Raw genomic sequence first — 24,278 nt, 5'->3', positions numbered from 1 at the left:
TGCCTAGCTTTATTGTATCTTATTCAGTGGATATCCCTGACTGCAAGGCTTACAAGGGAAACAGGGGAGTGGATCTGGGTGAGAGGGAAGGTGGGGGTAGGGACTGGGAAGAGTGGAGGGAGGGGAAACTGAAGTTGGGATATAGTGGAAACAAAAAAAAAAAAAACTGAAGAAAAACAAGGTGTTTTTCTGGTTAGGAGAAAAGCAGAGACTCAGAAGAAAGACGCACAGAAAACTATGTGTGGCCTCATCAAAAGAAGAGTTTGCAGTTTATATGATTTTGGGTAGATTTGCATTTACTATTTTTTTCCTTATAAAAGAAAGCATTTAGTTGGGGCTGGCTTACAGTTTGGGAGGTTTAGTCCACTGTTGTCATGGCAGGTAGCCAGACAGTAGGCAGACAGAAATTATGCTGCAGAAGCTGAGAGTTCTACGGCTGGATCTTCAAGCAGCAGGAAGAGAGCGCAGGGACTATTATTAAGTGTTGCTAGGAAATCTAAGCAAGATAGTTGAGTGGGTTTTGAGAATACCTGACAGGATTACATTTGAGATGGTAAAAGTCTACCCCACAGGGATGCAGGAGTGTAGGGGATATCTTTACAAGAGACAAAGTAGTGTTGTTTAAGATTCTCCAGAAAGGAATGAGGTGCTGCTGCCCAAGGTCACACAGTCAGGCCTCAAGCCTGGCTTACTGCTCCTTTAACATACAATCCTCACCCGACAGGAGAAAGCTGGCTGCTCTCAAGGAGAATGGGACTCACTATGCTGAGATCTTGAGACACAGACATCAGAGCTTGGTTGTTTGTTTTTCAGATAGGGTTAGCTTCAAACTCAAGAGATCCACTTGCCTCCCAAGTGCTGGGACTGAAGAAATGTGACAAGATGGCCAGCAGTGAGAGGCTTGACTCCCGAGGGAGTAGCTCCTTTCCCTTCTCATGCCAGAGGATGTACCTGTCCTGTCCTGTGTGCTCTGCTCAGGGTTGTCTCAGGCAATGAGAATGAAGCTGCTTTTGGTGATCTCATTTTAGCAAAAAGCCAGACATGGTGGGACCTGCCTGTAGAGGCCAGAGGACATCAGATCTCCCAAAGCTGGGGTCACAGGCCATTGGAAACCACCTGACATGGACACTGGGATCCAAACTCAGGTCTTCTGGAAGAACAGTATTGTGCTCTTAACCACTGAGCCATAGTGCCAGGTCTCACAGTTCACCAATTTTTAAAAAGTAAATCTGAATATTGGTATTATGCCTAAGAACCTATTTTTTTTTAAAGGTAGGGTCAGGCTGGCCTCAAACTCACAGAGAATCACCTGCCTCTGTCTTTCAAGTGCTAGGGCTAACAGTGAGTGTGGCTATGTCTGGCTTGTCTTCACTCTCTTATAAGTGAAGCTTATAGTTTTCCTTTGAGCTATGTTTCATGTAAGACTCAAGGTTCATGTTGAGAGAGATTCCCTTTCTCTGCCCATTGTTAAAAGGACCACTGAGTTAGTTTTGCACCTTTCTGTAATCGACTGGCCCTGCGTGTGGAAGACTGGTCTTAGTTCTCTGCTGTTTCATTAATTAATCTTCATGACTATTACATCACTAATACTACACATTCTTCCCATTTTAGTCTCTTATCAAGCTTATAAAATATATGTGTGCATATATGTCAATGTGTGTGTGTGTGCCACGGGCATGTGTGGAGGTCAGAGAACTGACTGACCACTTGTGGAAAATCACGTTCTCCTGCCTCAACCTGCCAACAGTCCTCTTACCAAACTCATAGCTGTTCAAGTTTGTCTTCCCATGAACTTTAGAATAAGTCTGCATCTATAACAAAATTTTGCTGGACTCCAGTAAGACTATCACTCTGGGGAGATGGTATGGTTACTGTTAGGTTTTCCAACAGTAAGCATCTCGCTTTTCCAGCAGCCATGTTCCTAATGCGTGTTTTTAGATTTAGACCTAAGTGCACTTCTGAACAGCTGTAATGTTACTGCGTCCATCTCAGTGTTTATGGGTTTGTTGTTGTATATAGAAGTAACTGGTATTTCCATGATGTTAGAGTCTGCTGCCTGGTTGAGTTTTCTAGTTTTGTTCTTTTAAGAAGCCATGGGATTGTTTGCATAGTTCGGGGTGCTGTTTCCCCCTCCCATCTTAATGTGTAGTATGATTATTTCCTCTAAGCTTGACATAACCAATCCTATCCAAATGCAGAGCAACTGTGACCACCCACATTAGACGGTCAAAACTGAGCATTCCCTCATGGAGAGAGGGGTAGTCACAGGGCTCACAAGCCACTTTCCCTCCCTAAGGTTATGTATGAATTGACTAGGGTAGGGCTTTTGGTATAGCTGCCCAAGTCACACATGAGTCTGAAGTAACCCCAATGAAGTCACTGCTTCGCTGAGTTAGATGTGAATGGAATCCTTTCATTGATCTGTTGTTTATATCCTCTCTAACTGGAATGAACATACACTTTTTGTTTTGCTTTCTGTAGCCCATCATACCTGAAACACTCTGCAACTTATGCTGTTTTCAAGTTCACAGCAACCTTCCTGCAACCCTAAGTGTCGAGCTTTGGTGTGACAAATCCATATTTGTCACAGGGTCTCATGTGCATCCCTACTGGCCTGGAACTTGTTATGCAGATCAAGGGGTCTTACACTCACAGAGATCTATCTGTCTCTGCACCTAAGTGCTGGATTGAAGGCACCGGCAATCACACAAAGCCTGGAGAACTGTAATATAGGCATCCTAGAGCCTGGCTTTGTGCTTTTCCATACATATTTAATGTTCTTTAGATTTATGTGTGTTTTGCCTGCACATAAGTACATGCACCATGTGTGTGCCTGGTGCCTGTGGAAATCTAAAAAAAAACCAAAAAACAAAAAAAAAAAACAAAAAAACAAAACACTGGATCCCTTGGAATTGGAGTATAGGTGCTGGGAACCAACCTGGGTCCTCTTGCAAGAGTAAGAAGTGCTCTCTTAACTGCTGAGTCATCTCTCCAGCCTACTTTCCCATATTTAAATCATTTCTATGTTATATGATCTTGTTGGACTTGAACCTTTTATCTGTTTATTTCCAGTTTGCCCCCTTTGCCTCTTTCCACCGCAATCCCATGTTGTCTCCTTCATTTTCTTGTCAATGGTAGCTCTAATGTTTTGGTGAACATTTTCAACCTATCCAGGTCTTCTGTGGGCTGTATAGATCCAAATTTATACCTTCCTTGTGTGTGACCTCCTTTAGTATAGGTCTACTAGTAATAGATGGCCATTTGACTTTTCTTCCAGTGCTAGAGATCAAACCTGGGACCTCACATATCTGTCTCTGAATTCTATCCCAGACCTATTTACATTTTGTATATTAGGAAAGAGATCATTATTGTGACAAGTGTGGTAGCATATATCTCCAATCCCTATATCCAGAGGCTGAGGCAAGAGGATCTCCCCAAGTTTGAGGGTAGTCTGGCCACAGTGTCAGTATTGTTTTAAAAATAGCTTTTCTAGGCATAGAATTATGAGGTGATGCCATCACTTTGGGTATACAATTATGACACTATCTTTGCAGCAAGCCTATGCTGCATCTTCTTGATTGACAATTGCTGTAGGGTAGGCCCAACTCACTGTGGCTGGTGCCTCTCCTGGGCTGGAGGTCCTGCTATTTATTAAAAAGGCAGGCTGAACAAGCCATGAGGAACAAAAACAGTAAGCAACATTCCTCCATGGCCTCTCCATCAGTTCCCCCCTCACTTAAATTATTGCCTAGAGTTCCTTCAGGGATGGATTGTTACCTGGAAGTGTCAGAGAAAACCCCTTCTTTCCTAAACTGATTTTGGTCGTGTTTTACCACAGCAAAAGAAACCCTAACTCAGACACTGTGTATAGAATTATATGTGATGCTATCTTTGCTGGGTATAAAAGAGTTGCTGCTCACTCTGCTGGCAAAGATAGCTCAGCATATGGGGGCCTATGTCTAATCCCCATTTTGACTGAAGTAGAACAAAAACCTGGAGCACATGCTGCATGGTACTCCACATAAAGCACCCAAAATAAGTGAATGAGGGCCGGGCTGGGGACAGCATGGTAGTACTGCAGAGGAGCATGTTTAAGAAGGGGCAAGACTGGGCTAAGTGGGGAATGGGAAGCATCATGTAACAAGCTTCTGGCAAGTGGGCAGGGAGCATGACCAGGTAAGGGACCAGCCTAAGGCCTACTTGGGTCAGTGGGCGTGTCCTTATGAGGGTGTGATCTTAAGTGGGCGTGGTCACGCGGGGGCGTGGCTTGTCCAGGGTTTGAACCCAAGGGTGCAGCACACCCAGGCCACGGGTTGGGGGGCACGGGGGCGGGGCAAGCGGGCGGGCAGTTGGCTGGGGGGCGGCGGGTAACGGAGGGGCGTGGCCAAAAGGGGGTGGAGTTACCGTTGTGGGCGGGATTGCGCAGGCGCACTGCTCCTGTGGTGCTCAGCGGTTTCCCTCCCCCAACGGCGCGCCCGCGGTGGCCGGCGCGTCGTCTGCGGAGGCCGCGACCCCGCCTCGCCGCCCGCCCGCGTCTGCGTCGCCGTCCCCGCGCCCGCGCCCCGCCGTTGGGCCGCGCCGCGCCGGCATGTCGGGCCCCGGGCCGCGGGAGCCGCCGCCTGAGGCGGGCGCGACCGGCGGCGAGGCGGGCCCCGAGGGCGCGGGCGGCGGGGACGCGGCGCTGGGAGAGCCGGGGCTGAGCTTCACGACCACCGACCTGAGCCTGGTGGAGATGACGGAAGTGGAGTACACGCAGCTGCAGCACATCCTCTACTCGCACATGGAGGCGGCGGACGGCGAGCTCGAGGCGCGCCTGGGCTCCGCGCTGCTGGCCGGCCCGGGCGCGGGCTCGGGCGCGGCGGGCTCGCTGGCGCCGGCGCCGCCTGTGTACCCAGTGCTGTGCCCGCCGCTGGCGGCCGACGCGCCGTGCTTGGGCCACGTCGACTTCCAGGAGCTGCGTATGATGCTGCTGGGCGAGGCGGGCGCGGCGGAGAAGACGCCTGGCGGTGCGGACGGGACGCGGACGCGGGCGGACGGCGCGGCCAAAGAAGGCGCGGGCGGCGCGGGGCCCGACGGCGCACCTGAGGCCCGGGCCAAGCCGACCGTACGCGTCCGCCTGGAGGACCGCTTCAACAGTATGCCGGCCGAGCCGCCTGCGCCGCGCGGTGCTGAGCCCGCCGAGTCGGGCGTGGCGCTCAACAAGTGCGTGCGGGGCGCAGGCGCGGGGGCGTCGGGGAAGGAGGGGCCTGATTACAGACCTGGTGCCCGCTTGATGGGGTCCATCTGGGCACCTGCCGGATCTGGGTGGATACGTGAAGGGCTCCAGCAGGGACACCTGTTGGGCCGGGGAGGCTACCAAGACGGGGTCAGCAGGGCTATTTGCGGTGTCTGCGTGGACACAAGGGCCAGGGAAGGCCTTATACTTTCGAGGGCCAGTGTAAAGGGGCAGGCAGTCTGGGTACTTAGGTATAGCTCTCAGGCCAGTCTGCTCTGACTTACCTGAAGGTGATCTGGAAGATGCACTCTATACACGTGCAGGGTGGCAATTCTAAGGAGTACCGTGGAGGTTGTGAACCTTCAGTCTGTCTCTGCACCCCAAAAAGGAGAGGAAGCATTCTGGGAACTGTTCCCTTTCCTCCTGTCTCCTTCCTGAATGACATGGGTAGCGGCTCTGGCCTCTCGTGCAAATTTGGGGTAGTGGCTTACAAATGTGGACTTGTGGCGAGGAAAGGAGAGAATTTTAAGATTAAGCTAAACTGTGGCAGCTCCTGGCCCACTTAAGTGTCCTCTCAGGTTGTTGAAATCACTGACTCCACAGTTTTCCACTCTGGCTGTCCTGGTCTTGCCCATCCTTGCAAGATTTTAAGGATGACAGATTGGTATCAAGGAGTCCTGCAGGCAGGGAGGAGGCAATGAACTTCAACAGCACCACTGGCCAGTGGATCGTTTGGCCATATCTGGGACCATTGAGAAACAGGGCAGAGTCTAGCATGACTTGTTAGTGGTGGAATGGGTGATGGCAATGTTTTGGGAGCCTCTCTGCCACTTATTCCTCAGGTTTCTGGGTTTTCTTTTGTCTTGGCAGTTTGGTAACTCTTATTCGACATCCATCTGAATTAATGAATGTTCCTCTTCACCAGCAACAAAACAAATGTACGACCTTAGTGAAAAATAAAACTGCTGCTGCCACTACTGCTTTGCAGTTCACCTACCCACTGTTTACAAGTGCCTGCTCCACTGGTGGGAATGCCAGCCTTGCACAGACGCAGGTAGAGCTTCCTCATTTGTGTTAAAATGCAGAGCTCGTAAGTTAGTGTGATCTTGTCCCAGGATTTTTGTTTTTCAGTACCTCTCGGTGGCCTTTTTAAGTTGAAATGTTCATATTGTTAGGAGCAATTAAGAAACATAATAAAAGGGCTGGAGAGATAGCTCCATGGTTAAGAATGCGTTCTATTCTAGTATAAGATCCTAGGTCGGTTCCCGTCTCACAACTGCTGGTTAACTTCAGCTTTGTGGGGAGCACCTACAGTCATGAGAACAAACTCACACAGATACACAGTGAAAATCTTTTTGTTTTAAAGATGAAAGGAAAGTTTTTCAGAAGGTTTGAGCATAATTCTGTCGAGTACATTTTACTTGTTCTGTAGAGAGCTGATATTGATAAAATTCCTATTACTTATTTTCCAGAGTTCTAGTAACTCATGTTCTATACTGGAAGCTGCCAAGCACCAGGATATTGGACTGCCTAGAGCATTTTCTTTCTGTTACCAGCAAGAGATTGAGTCCACCAAACAAACAGGAGGTAGTCGAAACAAAGCCTTGCCGGAGCAGGTTTGGATTAAAGTGGGAGGTAAGTGTATTCCGGGTAAACTGTGGCTGGTGGGGGCTTTGGTGGGTGGAGCCGGGACTGGTAAGAAACCTTAGTGTTCTCAGTAATCTCTTTGAACTCTTCTGAGTTTTGAACATCAGAGTTGACCCAAATTTGGACATTTTGAATTTGGAAGATTTTTCTTAATAGTAGAACAAGGACAGACATCTTCCAGTGCCTTAGCCACTGAAAGCACTTTTGTCTGGTTTGTTTCACTTTGAGAGCAGGGTTTCTCTGTGTAGCCAGGCTGGCATGGAACTCTGAGACCCGCCTGCTTCTGCCACTGGAGTTCTGGGATTAAAGACGTGCATAATTGCTGCCCACCGCTGCCTGGCTGCGTCTTATTTTATTTCATACTTTGTGGGCGATGATGGGGTCTGAAATCACCTGAGAGCTCAGAAGAGAAAGAAATGCACTGTGTCATGGGAGTGGCAGGGCTTAGCAGAAGGTCTCTGGTGTACAGAAGCAGTGTAGGTAGACGAACATCGAGATGGGCCTGGTGCCTACTACGGTGGCCAAGGAGGAAAGCACCAGAGAGAGCTTCTGAGTTCTCCTCTGTCTCTCTTAAGATGTTATCTAGAATTGGTGTTAAGGGCCCTTGGCTTTTTGCAAAGTGTGGGAGAGGTTATCACCTGCCCTCTTTTTTGGTCTGATTGAATTTGACTTATTTCTGTACTATGTGCACAATAAAGTGTAAATAAAAGCTGTCTTTTCTTTTTCTTTTTTTCTTTTTTGTGGACTCACTTTAGCCTGAGAACATATTTAACTATGAACCACTTATGTTTTGTTCTCATGTGAGGTAAAGTATCAATTTTCATGTTAGAATAATTCGATATGAAGAAAATATTTTTTTTTTGCTGAAAATAATACACCTTTTCCATCCTAAGTTCTAGAAAAAGAAAACAATGTCTTTCTTTGTATGTTCATGGATAGTAACAACTGTTGACTAAAACAGGGAGGAATGGGGGTTTTAGTGCAATGGTAGAGCACTTCAGTCCCTGAGCTCCAAATAAAAAAGAGGGAGAAGCTGGCATAGTTGTGTTGGTTGCACGGCACTCAGAAGGGGTGTTTTAATCGAAGTTTGCAGTGTGCTATAGGATTGGAGCTCACTGCCCAGAGTCTCTGTCAGAATATTGGATTGAAATGCAAAGCATGTGTGTGCATGAACAAGCACATACAGACACACACGGAAAAAACCTAGAACAGAATGGCGCACACCTGTAGTCCCCGTGCTTAGAAGGATCAGGCATTCACAGACATCCTCAGCTACATTGATTGTGAGTTAAGGCAAATTGGGCTTCATGAGACTCTGTCAGAAAAAACAAACCCAAACAAGATGCCAAAGATATTCAACATTAATGGGGATAAGTTAAGAATAAAAAAAACTAAATGACCACTTTTTTCTTCTTTTGCAAAGAAGAAGCGCTATGTAAACAAGCAATCAATAAGAGGAATCGGAGTAGAATCCGCCAGCTGGACACAAGTGTGGAGCGAAGAGCCCTCGGAGAGATTCAGAATGTGGGCGAAGGCTCTACAGCTTCACAGGGCACCTGGCAGTCTTCAGAGTCCTCACAGTCAAACCTGGGGGAGCAGACGCAGAGCGGGCCCCAGGGAGGAAGGTCTCAGCGTCGGGAGAGGCACAACCGAATGGAACGAGATAGAAGGTAATACAGCGATGGGCTGTCAGCTCCACGCACAGTTGTTTGAGATTTGCTGACCTTTGTATGAGTCATCCTCTGCTTGGAGGGAGGCTTAGGTGTCCCCTAGACTCTGGTGTCTGGTGGGCTCCTGCTCTGACTGACTGCAGTGGCAGAGGCCCTCCTGATTGATTACTCCGGTGGCATGCTCCGAGGCTCATCAGAGACTAGTGGTCCCTGTCACTGAACCAGGCTCCCAGTGTGAACCATGACCCTGAACAGTTGAGGTCCTCAGTGGGCTGCTGCTCACTAATCTCCCAAAGCCCCAGTTCCCACCCAAAGCCCCAGTTCCCAGATACTAGTAATGCCAGTCTGGTCAGCAGGCCCGGAGGGAGGGGATGGGGCCTTCAGGTTAGTTGGACAGTCGGTAACATAGCCTTGTTTTGGTTGGGAAAAGTCAGGTGTGGTGGCACACATTTGTGTTGTAGTATTCAGGAGGCACCACCATCCTGATGAAGTTGGATAGCCTCAAGATTGAGGACAGTCTGGGACACACAGCGAATTCTACATCAGTCTTAAGTAACAAAACACTGCATTCAAAAAAGGGGGGTGGGGTAGGCGGGAGAAAAGAAAAAAGAATGTTGGGAAAGAGGAGGTTAAAACTGTTACTGAAGTTAAGTTTGCTTGCATTTTATTTGTGCTCCTCAGGGTAGTATCAAGGCTGTAAATTTTCTCTGCTGAAGTCAGAGTTGTTTTGCTTGAGATGGGCTCCTTGTGCAGCCTTGGCTGTCATGGAACTAGCTCTGTAGACCAGGCTGGCCTCGAACCCACAGAAATCCACTTGCTTTTTCCTCCTGAGTGCTGGGAGGTGTGCACCACCACCACCCTGATGAAGTGGGGTTTTTATTATGATGTTCAATAATAATCAGTTTGGTTACTTATTATTTCATGTCTGTTTTTAACTCAGGAATAATAGTATTTAATTTATTTATTTTTGTTTTATGTATATTGGTGTTCTTCCTGCATGCATGGCTGAATAAGGGTCAGATTCCTTGGAACAAGAGTTTCAGACAGTTGTGAGCCACTATGTGGGTGCTGGTAATTGAACCCTGGTCTTCTGGAAGACACCGGGCCTTCTTTCTAGCTGTATTCTCTCTCTCTCTCTTTAAATTTAAGATTTATTTATTTACTTTTTTATTTGTATGACTCCAGCCCTAAATAATAATAGCATTTAATGAGATAGTATTAGGTATGGAAGTCCCATTATTGAATGTTGAGTCAAGGTGACTTTTTTGCTTTTTAGAGGGATATATTAAAACTGGGTAGATCCTTTATTTTTATTTAAAATATTTTGACATAGTGTTTTGCCTGCATGTATGTCTGTATACTCCTTGTATGCCTGTGGAGGCCAGATGAGGGCACTGGATTCTAACTGAATCTAGAATTATGAATGTAGGTGCTGGGAATTGAACCTGGGTCCTCTGGAAGAGCAACTAGCCCCTGAGCTTTTCTCCAGCTGGGTTCTCTCGCTCTCTTGCTCTCTCTCTCAGATTTATTTATTTACTTTTTTGTGTGTATGAGTGTTTTGCCTACATGTATGTACCTAGTGTACCATGTTGTATGTACCTGGTGCTGCTGTGAAGATTCTGGAACCATTATAAATGGTTGGGAGCCACTGTGGATGTGGTGACCACATCTGGGTCTTCTGCAAAGCATGCTCTTAACTGCTGTGCATCTCTCCAATCTCTCCAGCCCTGTTGTGGTCTCTTCTTTGAGGTAGGGTTTCCTTGTGCAGCCCAGGCATATCTATATGCAGGCCATGTTCTACCTGAGGGACTGACTTCCCTTATCCTGCTTCCTGCTGTGAAGGGTAAAGCAGGCTCTGCTCACCCTGCTGTACTGAGTGAGCACGAGCGAGCGACCGCTCCATTGAGGTCTCCACAGCTCCTTGTTGAGTGGTTTCCAGTGAGTTCAGTGCTTCTTGAGGTTTCTCATCGGTAGGATAAGGTTGCTGCTACCTGTCGCACAGTCCTGGGGTCAGAACTACCTGATCTCATAGGAAAGGAGTTTGGACTCTCACCTAGAAGTCAGAGTGCATCCAGTGAGTGCCAGTTACCATTTGACTCTAGCTGTGTAGAATGAGCTGTGCTGTTTAACTGTTTGTGTCAGCCCAGTGAGGACTTTGCTTATTACTAGATGTGCTATCCAAAGCTTAAAACAGGGTGTGACAGTTTTCTCAAGAAGTTTCTTTTCGGTGATGGTGATGGAAGCCAGGACCCCAGGGTACAATAGGCAAGCAAGCATCCTGCCATTGATCAAATGTGTAGTTCATATGAAGGGAGTTCTCCCTGTTGATGTCACTTACTGAAGTCATAGTCACAACCCAGACTTGCTTATGAAATATATGATGGTCAACTCAAGCACTAAATTCTCTTTTTAAAAAAAGGACAAGTTTACTTTATGGGACAGAGTCTCATTACATAGCCCAGGCTGGCCTTGAATTTATGATTCTTCCGCCTCACTCTGAGGTGCTGTATTAGAGGCGTGCATTATCATGCCCCACTCATTTTGAAAGCTATGTATACATGTACCTGAGTAGGTGTTTCTATATATTGTAAACAAGCCACAAGTCCTGAATAACAATATGGCTCTGAGTTCAGTGCCCAGCATTGCAAGAAAAGAAAAAACAATGAAAAAAAATTTATCCAGAAAACATTCACACAGAATTTTGATTCTGAGTTCAGGGATTTGCAGTCATTCCAGATGTAGAGAACTGGCCATGAGAAGTAAATAAAGAAAGTATAGGGAGCCAGAGGCCATCAGGGCTTGCAGGTGCCCTGGGGACATGGGCAGCAGTAGCCTCAGTGCTTCGTGGCCGTGGCCTCCTGACTCAGCCGAGGCTTCCGGACCTCAGAGGCAGCTCCGAGCTTTCTGCTTTATTCGAGTGAACTATGAGCTCTGATGCTGCTGCACTTCACCAGCTTCCCTGTATGATGACTGTGGATTTTGACTGCAGGCGCAGAATCCGCATTTGCTGTGATGAGCTGAATCTTTTAGTTCCATTCTGCAATGCGGAGACAGATAAAGCAACAACCCTTCAGTGGACCACAGCATTCCTGAAGTACATTCAGGAAAGACATGGGGATTCTCTTAAAAAGGTGAGTATTCAAAGTGGACTTTGGTATTCCTAAGTTTGCTCAGTGAAGATGGGGATTCTCTTGATCTGGTGGCTGAGCAGTGCGCAGAGCTTGAGAATCTTCTGTGTTATTTGTCAGTGTTGCCTCTGATCCCTCCTCCCAGACTGCTCTGGGTATCCTGGGCTCTGAGGTCAAATGTGTAGTTCATATGAAGGGAGTTCTCCCTGTTGATGTCACTTACTGAAGTCATAGTCACAACCCAGACTTGCTTATGAAATATATGACGGTCAAGTGTCAATTGTCAAATACCAAACTGTACCTGTTGTTCACAGTCTGTTATGTTGGGTTTGAACAGCATTCAGGACATGGTTTGTCCTCTCAGGACTTAGTAAGAACAGCAGAAGTAGTTTAGTGGCAGAGTACTTGCCTAGTGTTTGTAAAGCCCCAGGGAAGCTTTCAAAAAAAGCTCTGAAAGAAATGAAAGCAAGACTAGCAAAAAGGACATTGCGTTTGGGTGCAGATAAATGCCAAGTCAAGAGTCTGGACTTGTGGTTGAGAAAAAAAAATTACTAGATTTTTGTAGTATATTTAACCAGGCCAGGCTGAGCCTTCGATGCCCACACACTTCTGGTTCCTTAGGGACTGCTGACACCGTTCCCTTCTGTCCACATGTGGGATGTAATAGCAGGCCAGCCCTCCTGGGTTTGCCGGGACAGCTTGGTTTGGGGGTTGGCTTAGCCCTGGGATGGAGTGGAAGAAGGGAGCAGTCGTGGGTTGGTTCTGTGCTGTGATTAGGAGACCTCAGTGCCAGGTTTTGATCTCAGAATTCTGGTGGTTATAACCACCTTCAGGGATAATAAGGCCTTAGAGACGTAAGTGAAGCCCTGGTATATTAAGGTTTTCTGGAGGATCAGAACTGGCAGAAAAAAGGGATTTATTAGAATGGTCCAGCTAATCCAACAAAGGTCCAAGAATCTTGAGATCTTGAGTACACACAGGAATCCAAAAGAAGTAGGCTCTCATGCCAGTGAAGAAATGAAGTTGCCAGCCAGAGCAAGCAGGCAAAGAGCAAGCTCCCACCTTCCTTTTACTTTACATAGGCTGCCAGCAGAAGGCCAGCCCATATTAAAGGTGGATCTTCCCACCTCAAAAGAGTCAGATTAAAGATGGGCCTTCCCACGTGAAATAATTTAATTTAGAGAGAGAGGAAAAAACAAAAACAAAAACAAAAACACCAACCCTGACAGGTGAGCCCAGCTCTTGGGTTTTAGTTAATTCCAGACGTAGTCAAGTTGACACCAAGAACAGCCATTACAATTCCACCCTTGTCATATCCCCATAGAATCATATCTCCATATGTCATGCTTAACTTCCAAATGAAACGACAACCAGGTCATAATTACACCAAACATTGACACAACTCTTCCCAAGTACACTTGCAAAGCATTACATATTTAACCAGGTCATAATTACACCTCCCATAATGTAAGTTCTTAAAACAACCACAAACACATTGTAATGGTTTGTAATGTCCTTTAAGGGACATCCTTTTGTATTTCAAAGTTAAATATGATAACCACTGATATTCTTTCAATTGATGTTACATTACATGTTAAAGAAATCAAGAAAAGAAAAATATTTCAACTAACATTTTTAACAAAATATGACAAAAACATTCATGTCAGTTATAATCTTTGTTTCTGCAACTGGTCAGAGCCTTAGCTGTGTTTATAATCAGCTTCCTCTGCTACCCATTCTGTATCTCCTCTGCTGTACAGTTCATCTTGTAAAAGGCTGTAAGTTTGTCTGGGAACGATTGAAGAAAAGCTAACAGTAAAACTCAGGTACTATTTTACCAAGGTCCTTCCTCAGGGGAACCTGGTCATCCTTCATTCAAGGGGCTCTGGGTCTGAGAAGTGGCTCATGTATAGACACTGGTTCATGGGCCAAGAGTTCATTTTGCCACAATCCAGTGTGGCCTTTATTTGAGAATTTTTCCACTTAGGTAGATCAAACAAGAATGTAGTATGTTTCTTACCTATTTCATGCCTAGAAATACTATGATTGATTAGCCAGTAACAAAGGCCTGTGCTGAGCAGTGCAAGTCAGACCGTCATGGACATGGCTTTGTCTCTGCTGCCCATTGATAACTGTGGCCACCCTGCCTTTGGTGACTCAGTGCTGCCTCCTGGCCCCTACCGCTTCAGGCCTCAGAGCCACTGCATTTGATTCATCCACCTGAGCAGCAGCATCTCCAGCACAGGGAAAGGGCAACAGTGAGGCTCTTGGATCGTGCTGGTGCCCCACCACTGTGCACTAGTGAAGGGCATGCCTTCTGGGCCTTCCATGGTGGAGAATGAGGTTTTACCCAGTATACACACTCTAGCATTGCAAGTTCTCTGAGCCTTAAAATTCTTTCATCAACACTAAGCCAAGGGATATCAAGCATCTCCAAGTACTTCAACGTTAAACCTAGAATCTTCACTCAGGGCCATATCAGTAAAGTTAGCCTGATCCAGTAAACTAACCACCATTATTCCGCATCCTTAAAATCCATTCCCACATACATTCCCCAGACTTCTGTTGGAGTGAACTAGCAAACTCTACACCCTCCAGTATTAGCCCACCTCCCTGTGGACTACACACACTCTCCTCTAGGAACCTGCTTAGCCTTAAGTCTGGTTACAGGTCTAGAGGCAGCTGTTGATGGCCCTGAGGGACACCAGTATTGTCTTGCCTGGCATTTCCTTCAAAGAAAGTCACTGCTGGTTTAGCATACAATGAACGATTACTTTTTCTCAGTCAAACATGGAAAAGGTGATCTTTCTGGGAGTGGAGGTGTGAGTTCGTTGTCTTTGGAGGATAGAGACGACTTCAGGTGAAAATAAACCCCTGAGAATCTGAGGGTTCAAAGTTCTCCGCTTCAGTAGTTTCCTCCCGCACATCCCCATCCCAAGTTGCAGGATCCCATTCTTTACCAGTTAATGCCCTTACTTTAATCGCTGACACACTCTCAGGCTGGGACTTGAATTTTTGCCGAAATTCAGGCAACCTTATAATGAGGACTTGGATTTGATTTTCTGCAACTTGAGTTCTGTGGCTGCTGGAGAGAAGATTCTCTTCTAGGGCACATTTAAAACCCTTTAGACTGTTTATGTGCAGATGAAGCCAGTCAATTTTATCACTAAGTTCATTGTTCTCCTCCTCTGTATTCTGAGATGTTAGACATTGGTTAATCTTATCACAGAGCTCATTCTTTTCCTTTGTCAATTTATCCAGAGATGCTAGGAACAAGCAACCGGCATCCTCATTTCCCTTATTTTCCCACAGATTGTTGAAATTTTTATATACAGAATCATTAAATCTGTTGCCTCTCACAGTTGGTCAGTCAGGATAATCCAATGCATTTGTCTCCTTCCGTTCATGCCATGGGTTTTCAGTACTCTCTGAGCTTCCAGGAGAGGCTTCAGTAACTAATGCAAATGAGTAGCAACATCGCAACACTAAAGGTTTGGCACAAGAAAAAGGGGGACAGTAAAGGTCTTCAAATGTGCTGTTGCCCCTATGGCTTCAGTTACTGTAGGTGTTGGCAAATTGAGAAGTGTATTCCAGATACTTAAAAAAAAAAAAATCACCCTTATACTTCACCACTTCTGGTACCAAAATCCTGTATTACTCTGGGTTTTCTAGAGGAACAAACATATAGAATGCATCTGCATATTATGTAGACGTATATAAGGGGGATTTATTAGAATGGCTTACAGGCTGTGGTCCAGCCAGGCCTACACTGCCTGTCTACCAACAGAAGGTCCAAGATTCCTGTAGTTTTTCAGTCGGTGAGGTCTCAGCTTGTCTCCAGTACACATTGGAATCCTGAAGAAGTAGGCCGTAATGCCAGTGAAGACATGGACTTGGAAGCGAGAGTGAGAGCAAGCTTCATTCTTTCAAGTCCTTTATGTAGGCAGCAAGCAGAAGGTGTGGCCCAGATCAAAGGTGGATCTTTTCACCTCATGTGATTTAGTTAAGGAAAAAGCCGCTCACAGGTGAGCCCAGTTGCTTGGGTTTACTTGATTCCAGATGTAGTCAAATTGACAACCAATTTGTGCCATGCTGTGTGGGGCCCAGCAGGAGTGTGCTGAGAAATAGGTTCAGATTGCACAGCAGACCTGGAGCCTTGACAAGGGCACCTGTGAGAGACCTCCAGGGAGCCAGCCACACTGAACTGCACCTTGCCGTCCTTGTCTTTGACCCTTTCTATCATTTGTGTCTTGAGTGGCGTTTGCATCTGTACAATGTATTGTTACTGAGCTTTCTGTAGGAACACCTGGAGTGCCCGTAGAGCGGTGCCTACTCTAATTGGGTCTTTATGGTTATTGACAACGTTATTTGCAAGAGTAGACTGCTGGTCTGTCTTACAATAAAGCTTGACTATTTGTTAAAAAGACTTAGTGTTTGGCTTTGTGTACCTGTTTGTGGTAAATGGTTGATATAATCCAGTCCAAAAAAGTGTTCATAATTTTAAATAAAATCTTAATAATATACTCAAAAAAATGAAGTTTTTAAAACTAAGGATTTTTTCTTTTTGAGATTATAACATAATTACATTATTTCCCCCTTACCTTTCCTTCTAAACCCTCCTATTACATCCCTCCTTGTTCTCTTTCAAATTCATGGCCTCTTTTTTATAATTGTTTCATGCATATGTCTATATATATATATGTATTATGTGAATGTATATGTGTGTATACTATGTAAATTTCTAACTATAACTCACTTAGTCTGTATGACATCATTTGTATCTGTGTTTTCAGGGCTGCCTCTTTGCTATTGGATAACCAATTCATGTCCTTTTTCGTGGGGAAAGCTATTACATTTCTAGGCTTTTTCTGAGACTTTGTCTCACTGACCTCGTAGACGGTTTCTGGATCAGGTTATTGGCCTGCAGACTCAGGTTTGATTATTTCCACACGACCCTCTCCCTCATATTTGCATGAATATTCCTGTTCTTTAGGGCTCAGTAATGAGAGTTGTGTTTTCCCCAAGTTTTGTCAGTGTCCATTTCACTGCAGACTCTGGGGACCTGATGGAGATGAGGGCTCCTGCTGGGTCAGAGGGAAACAGGAGACAGTACACAGTGAGTGCTGGTCAGATCCTGCCATGGGTGGAAGCCTCTGGGGGCCAGTAGGACTGCAGAGGAGCTTTGGATTTTAGTCAGGATATGCGGGCCAAGGATCTGCAGTTCACAGGTTTTCAAGTGGGACTGGCACATGTCATGGCTGAGGAGAGAGAGCAGTGTCTGGGTTGAAGGGAACATAGGATTGGCAGCCCGGAGTGCAGTAGTTCTGGGATCTTCTGAGAACCAGAACCCCTGAAAGGATTTTGGATTGAGAAGATAGCACAGTCGGACCACATTTCATACCCATTACTTGTCATTGGGGTCTGGTAGGAGGCTACAGCTGTAGCTCTGGAGACAGATTTGGCAGAGGGCAGGGGAGAGAATAGCCAGCGATATCAGCACTGCTGTGGGTACTGGGCGTGGGACACAATGTGAAGGTTGAGGGATGGATTGTAGCCATCTTGGGCTAGGCATGCTGAGTTTCCAGGTCTGGCCAGCCCCTGATGGAGATGCAGAGGTGCTGGGCGAGCTGATGTAGGTAGAGCAGAGCTAAGTGCACAAGAATAACTGTGCCATTCCCCAGTCCTCAGCTGATGTGTGGTTTACTGCATCTATGCACACATTCCATTAAAAACTTTAAAAACTTTGTGTATGAATATTTTGCATGCATGTGTGTCTGTGAACTCTGTGTTCCCATGGAGGCTAGAAGAGTGCTTTTGAATCTCCTGGAACTGGACTTAAGATGGTTGGGAACAACTATGTCTGGAAATTCAACCTGGGTCCTTTGGAAAAGTAGTCAATGCTCTTAATAACTGAACCCCCCACGCCCCCCCCCACACACACTTTAGACACAGTTACAGACTTCTATCCTCATCTAGAACTTTGTTTACACAGACCTCTAAAAGACAGATCTTGACTCATATCAGCTCCACAGAGCTGGTGACAAAGCCTGACACCCAGTCTTCCTGATGCTTCTGTAAGGATTCTTAAAACGACCTGTTGGCGTTTTTGTTTTGTTCTTCCAGTTTCTTCCTCTGGCCCCACTGTCCAGCCATTACTCATGTCCTGTGTTTGATTCTACTCCTCAGTCTAAGCAACTATAATCCTACCACCCCTGTTTATGGTGGCATTGAGGTTTGAAGAGATTTGCAGAATGTCCCTTTTGGAGTTGGGTCACTGGTGGTGATTTTTTAATTTCAGGCTTTAATTAGTAATTTTTAAATTTTAGACATAGAAATCACAAGAACCCATCTGGGCCTGCTCATTTTCTTAGGTTGCTTATGTGTCTGAATGATTTTTGTAGTGAATTACAGATGCCTAAGTGATGGGCTTTTTCTTTCCCCAGTAGCACAGATATAGACGAGATTAAAAGTAAATAAAGGCAGGTTTATTAGCTGCTGCTCCTGAAGATCAGGACTGAGGAAGTTGTGCACCAGGGCTAGCATGGGGAAGTTTTACAGACTTATGATGTGTCAGCCATAACCTGGGTCTGTGCCCACATATGGTCAAGAGCCCTTAGGTGGGGATTTGGGTGGCTGACAGCAGCAGGAGAGGAGGTTGCAACAGTTGCCTGATTTCTTGGAGCCATTTTCTTTGATTGAGTTTTTCAGTGTAGGTGGTGTTGGGGAAGGAGGGCAGACAGGGTTTCCCAGTGGTGTATGAAGGGTTCCAGCCTCACATCCCAATCTTTTTGAATATAGGGGTGGTGGTTTAGATCTGGCTACTTCCTGCTGGCAAGGGACAATGTTTGGGGGTGTCGGTGAGGGGGAGTCAAGAGTCTGTGGGCTGGTGTATGGTGTAGGAGCATCTAGTTAACTGCCATCCTGGAGACGTCAAAAATCTATTCCTGGAGGAAGAAGAGAAGGCAAGGAGCTAGAAGACAAAACAGATTAGTACCATCGGCTCTATGCCTGGAGCTAGCCGTGTGAAGAGTGAAGACTGCCAGAAAGAGTGGAATAGAGATGTGCCCTGGTTGCACTGGCAGAGCTCATCAGACAGTTTGTGGAGTGACTCACTATGGGTTCCCACCAGGCTAGACTTGCTTGACGTAGTAGCAGCACCTCTCTCCCAGGAACATGCAGATGCCATCCTTACCAGCCGTGAGGAGGTCAAGGGCTCTGTAGTTTTGCAAGGCCCAAAATCTTAACGTTTATAAGAAGATAAGTTTTAGACATGTTGATATTATCACTGTACTCTGTACCAAAACCCACATAGCAGAGAAGGCACTAGACTCACTTTTGTCTTATACTAGAGGCTTGGGAAATGATTTTGGGTTAAAAGCATGAAAATTCTTTTTTTTATAATTCATTTATTTTTATTTTATGTGCATTGGTGTTTTGACTGCATATATGTCTGTGTGAGGATGTTGGATCCCTCCGGAAAAGGAGTTACAGACAGTTGTGAGCTGCCGAGAAGTTACTGGGAATTGAACCTGGGCCCTCTGGAATTGTAGCCAGTGCTTTTAACCCCTGAGCCATCTCTCCAGCCCCACATGAACATTTTTTAGGGTGAGCTCAGAGAAAACAAATCTTTGGAACAGAAAGGGCAAAATCTTGCTTGATTTTGATTTTTAGTATGACTACAAACTGTGAAAAAAGGCTTTTTTTCTGTATCCAGAAGACTGGATGCATATAAACTTACCACAATGAGAAGTCCCTTTTAAGTCTATACTTAAAAGACAACCAAAGGAAATTTAAAATCTTGAGCTTGTGACTATGATGACAGCAGTACTGTACAAGAGCTAGAATAGTTTATCAGAACTCCATTGATCAGTGTTGAAACTTTGGCCCTTTGCAGTCTTGATATACAGTGGTATAGTGAGGGGAGAAGTGGGAATATTTCCATCCCTTTGCCACCATGTGTCACATTAGCACCATTGAAGCTTTCACATCCTAACTTGCATTACCAGCCTCACACTCAGTTCTGCGGCCTTTTGCACACTGTCTTACATAAGCAGAGCACTGTGGTCAAGATTGGCTGTGGAGCGTGAGTGACTGTGACCTGGCACTGTTAATGTTTATATTTTGCTTCTTGTCCCAGCAATGCCCATCTCCAATGCCTATTTCCCCGGTCACTGGCAACATCGTTGTAGTTAAAAGGCTGTTAGGGATTTGTGGCTGTCAACTTCAGCAAAATGTTAAAGGCTGCTGAGCCCCCTCTGTCTCCCTCTTTACAGAAGTCTCTTCCTCATCCCAACACAACACTTGCTGCCAGTCCATGGCTCATCTGCTTTCCACTCCTCTTGTCACCAAGGGAGGCCTCTTTGCTGTGAAGTCACACCATCACCTGGTTACTCCCAGGACCTGACCCCAGGCCTTCTCTCCTCACTGAATAAAAACTGCTGCCATTTCTCCTAGTGTTCCGGGGAACTCTGTGGGTCTGTTGTCCTCTGCTGGCACTGCCCTGTTCCTCGCCCTCCTTGCTGCTAGCTGAAAAACACCCTGTGCACCCTCTCAACTCAGCTCTCCTCTCAGGTCTTAGGTCTACTTCCAGAAGCTTTTCATTGCTCCTCTCAGTGTTTAGCCAGACAGGTGCCCAGGCAGGTCCTGGAGACACCCCTTGGCTTTCTGCACTGGCTTCTAGGACATCACCCTCCTGGGTGTCCTCTAGGTCTGTCTTCTCAATTTAATTATGGGGTGCTCCTGGCTCAGCCTGAGATCCTGGACCTGAAGAGTCAAGGCAGGTGGACAGTGTGCCTTTGTGTGCAGTGTCCCGTTTGGGTATACAGTGGTGCACCTTCCTGAGTCTAAAATTCCTCCATTATCCTTTTCAGCCTAGATTCAGCCTTTTGCACCCAGGGTAGGGAAGGATGCACCTTGCCAAGACTGCACCCAGTCTTTTTGAGTACCATCTTCCTTGCAGAGGTTCTGAGGCCCTCATGGCAAGACTTGAGGGTCTTGTCTACTATTGACAGCTAGCAGCTCTTGGTCTGTCTGCCTACCAGTATTACTCCATGCTCTGGTTTGCATAAACCAGAAGCCGAATTATGTATATGATGGAGAATGTCCAATTAACTGCATACTTTATGATCTCATCCAAGTACAGCCCCTGCTGCAAAACAGACCCATACCAGGTAAGTGTCATTCATGCACCCTGTGAGGTTGCCCTGTCTTGGTCCACTGGGGAGCTGAAGCCTCTCTACCACTGACTTCACCAGATGTTGGTGGGGGTGGGGGGAGTCCAATATGGAGTCGATACAGCAGGTAATAAACACAGCTCTCCCAAGTAGAGGCAAGGCTGCCACCAGCATTAGATGGGCTCTGCAGTGTGTGGATAAAGAACCTAGAAGCTAGAGCTTTTGCTGAGGCTGGTATAGGGTCCTTTGCTACAGCACAACCTGTTCAGGGGTCCTGGGATTGGGACATCAGCTTAGTGACTACAAGTTTCCAAAGGTCCTCGTGGGAGCACGGTTGGCACAGATGCAACAGTAGGAAAGCAAGAGATAGTTACACCTTTCAAACACTCCCGGGGAAACTGCTGTTTGTTGTAGAAGTTTTCCCCCTTTAGAACATGCCACCAGAAATATCTGTCAGCCACCCAGCAAGCACCTGTGGTGTGTATGTCACTGAGTGGCCAAAACTATGTGGCGATTTGTTCTAAAAATAAAGTATCTTACACAAAACATCCCTGTGCTCTTTGTCCTGATCTATGCCTGCCTCCCCCTTTACTCCTCTGGGTGGCTCCTTGCAAAGGGTCATGCTCCAGCTTCCTTGCTTTATTCTGTGTGCATTAGTTTTTGTTTTTGTCTTTTTTTAGTTGAGTTTGCTTTACCCATTCTTCCTCTGTCCTTCCTGAATTAAAATTTATGTCCCTGATTCTATTCCTAATGGATGCATTTAAAGAAAACATTTCTTTTTTCTCTTTTTATTAGAGACAAGACCTTATAGCACATGTAGCCCAGGCTGGCCTCAGACTCTGTGTAGCTGAGGTAGAATTTGAACTTCTGGTCTTCCTGCCTGTAGTTCTCAAGTGCCAGAATTGCAGGCAAATGCCACCACACCCAGTTTATGCTGGGAATTGAACCCAGGACATAACTATCCCCTCAACTCCACCTTTCTCTCAGGTCTATTCCCAGAAGCCTTTAGCTGCTGCTCCCATAGTGTTAAGCCAGAAATGGGCCCAAGTGGGTTCTCAAGACTTCTCTTGGCTTTCTGCACTGACATCTAGGACATCACCCTCAAGGGGGCAGAGGATATAACTTAGTATTAGAGCCCTTGCAAAACCCTGGGCTTGATCCCTGGTGCTGGAAAACAAAACTAAACATTGAGATACCACTGGCAATCAAATATCAAGATAGAAAATAACCAGTGTTAGAAAAGATCTGGAGGATTTCTAACAGTTGTGTGTGCCCCTGTTGGTAAAACTTGGTGTAGCTACTGTGGAGAAGAGTTTGACAGTTCTCAGAACGGAATTACCACATGACCCAGCAATTCCCACGCAGAGTATAAACCCAGGAGATTGAAAAGACTCAAACTGACATTTGGCTCTGAGCATTCACAGCAGCAGTGCTTATCAACAGAGTGGACATGCAGAAGCTTATGGATACCCACAGCAGTGTTCCGCCATGAGAAGGATTGACGTTCTGACACCTGCTCTATGGACACCCTGACAAGCTGAATGACATAAGCCAGTCACCAGTGTGAGGTGCCTGGAGAGGTCAGACTCGAGATGGAAACTGGTGTGTATAGGGCAAGCAGTGGGATGCCATGGTTAATGAGGACAGAGTTGCTGCTTGGAATAAGACATTTTGGAAGAAGCTTCTGGTTGTAGTCACAGTGAATGTACTTTATGCCTTAGAATTTGTTAACCTGCAGCTGATGAAACAACCATATATTTATTTGGTAAATATAGTTACCAAAGCAAAACATGCAAACCCTGGATTAATTTCTAAATGTACAAAAATGGGGAATGGATCACTGAAGGCCCACGTCCTTGAGCCCAGCTTTGGACAGGGTTAGTTCACTACCTTCTCACTTCAAGGAGTTAAAGCACATCCTGCCATTTTCTCTTTTGTAGATGGCCATCCCCCCATGCCTCTGCACTTAAAGGTCTCTATTGTGTGTTTGAATTGAGTCAAATATTGGTCCCTTTCCTCTCAGGGTTAGTTATCTTGTAGGAGTTCCCACATTCTGCATTCCACAAAGTTATGGAAATGGTTACCGACTTTTTCCCATGTCTTCTAGATTAACCTTCCTGAGGTGTCTTCCCCCAATGTTTGGGTCGTCAGACTTGGTAGCTATCTGATGATCTGGGGCTGGCCTTGCCTAGCCTTTAGACCTAAGACCTTAAAAAGGCAGAGAGAGCTGGGTGACTGAGCAGAGACTAGCAGCTGGCAGGGAGCTGCTTTTGGTCTATGCAGAGCCACCTCGGGGACTGTACCTAGCCCTTGGCTGACCAGGGATTCTCTCCAGTGACGAGATAGCCATCAACCTGGACATTTAACAAATGATGAAAATGGTACATTTTATTTTTTTCTAACCACAAATAAAAAAAATGGCCATTTTGACAATGTGCTTAGTCACTGAGAATTTATTGGAAAACCTAAAAAATAAAAATAACACATACAGTGTAACTGCTACTAGGGAAATTAGAGACCCCTGTTTTCTCATACCTCTCACAAGATGTGTACATTTGTGATACCTTAGAAGACTATACTTTGAGTAGTTCACATGACTCCTAATTTCAGTATCTTGTACTTTTGAAACTAGCAGCATTCATATGTTTGAACTCAGTGCATTAACAATCACTTCTTGACTTTAGGAATTTGAGAGCGTGTTTTGCGGTAAAACTGGCAGAAGGCTAAAGCTGACCAGACCCGAATCCCTGGTGACCTGCCCTGCACAGGGCAGTCTGCAGAGCAGCCCTGCCATGGAGATCAAGTGACTGGACTGACCCAGGCCCTGGGAGAGAACCGCCGTTCCTGCGGCATCATGCACATGCCTGCCACCCCGGAGTTCAGCTCTGAGTCCTCGAGAGGGATGTGGCTCCAGTTGGTGGGACTCTAGTAAGGACTTTGAGAGCACATTTTGTGAAAGTATTTATCTAAACAAAATACTTACCCACTAATGTCCGGATGACCATTTGAGGATGAAGACATCTTGATAATTAGTAATTTTTCAATTACCTGTCCGACACCATCATGTGTTCTTAACATGATAACTTAAAAAAAATTAACATCCTTGGTAATTTCTTGAGTCTCGAGACTAAAGAAAACATTGCCGTTTACTTATTTTGTTTACATTTTAAATGTGCCCCTTTAGCAATTGGAAGAAGGTAAATTGTTCTTAACTAGAAGAGGTTTGGAAACTTTATTTCATTTGTTCTGTCCCCCCATTTCCAGTCTCACGGTACTCTATTGGAAAAATGCAGTGCCATTTTAAAACTTTGCTAAGATTTTCCAGAGACTTCTTTTAAAGCTCCTTTTGCCCATAAACATTTTCGCAATACATTGCTTTAATGCCCACATTTCCATATTGTGAGGCATTGCTTAATGTGTAATAAACTGTGTGTTTGGAACAAAG

The 24,278-nt window shown here is 45.8% G+C and overlaps 1 protein-coding gene across 2 annotated transcripts; it reads left to right on the top strand.

Moving 5' to 3' along the window:
* The first annotated feature begins 4,430 nt into the window (after window positions 1-4,430).
* Window positions 4,431-24,277, top strand: Tcfl5 (transcription factor like 5). 2 transcript variants are annotated; one of them, NM_001427152.1, is made up of 6 exons: window positions 4,431-5,202; window positions 6,086-6,269; window positions 6,688-6,850; window positions 8,286-8,532; window positions 11,522-11,663; window positions 23,518-24,277. In NM_001427152.1, the coding sequence occupies exons 1-6, from the start codon at window positions 4,589-4,591 to the stop codon at window positions 23,638-23,640; spliced, it is 1,473 nt and encodes a 490-aa protein (NP_001414081.1). In that variant the 5' UTR covers window positions 4,431-4,588; the 3' UTR covers window positions 23,641-24,277. The 2 variants fall into 2 exon arrangements, with proteins under 2 accessions (NP_001414081.1, XP_038962689.1); XM_039106761.2 differs by having other exon boundaries at window positions 4,467-5,202; window positions 8,289-8,532.
* Window position 24,278: the final 1 nt, after the last annotated feature.

The sequence above is a fragment of the Rattus norvegicus genome, chromosome 3, assembly GCF_036323735.1.
Source record: "Rattus norvegicus strain BN/NHsdMcwi chromosome 3, GRCr8, whole genome shotgun sequence".
In the NCBI taxonomy this organism is placed as follows: domain Eukaryota; kingdom Metazoa; phylum Chordata; class Mammalia; order Rodentia; family Muridae; genus Rattus; species Rattus norvegicus.
The sequence above is the reverse complement of the archived record's forward strand: the minus strand, read 5'-3'. Positions and strand labels throughout refer to the sequence as shown.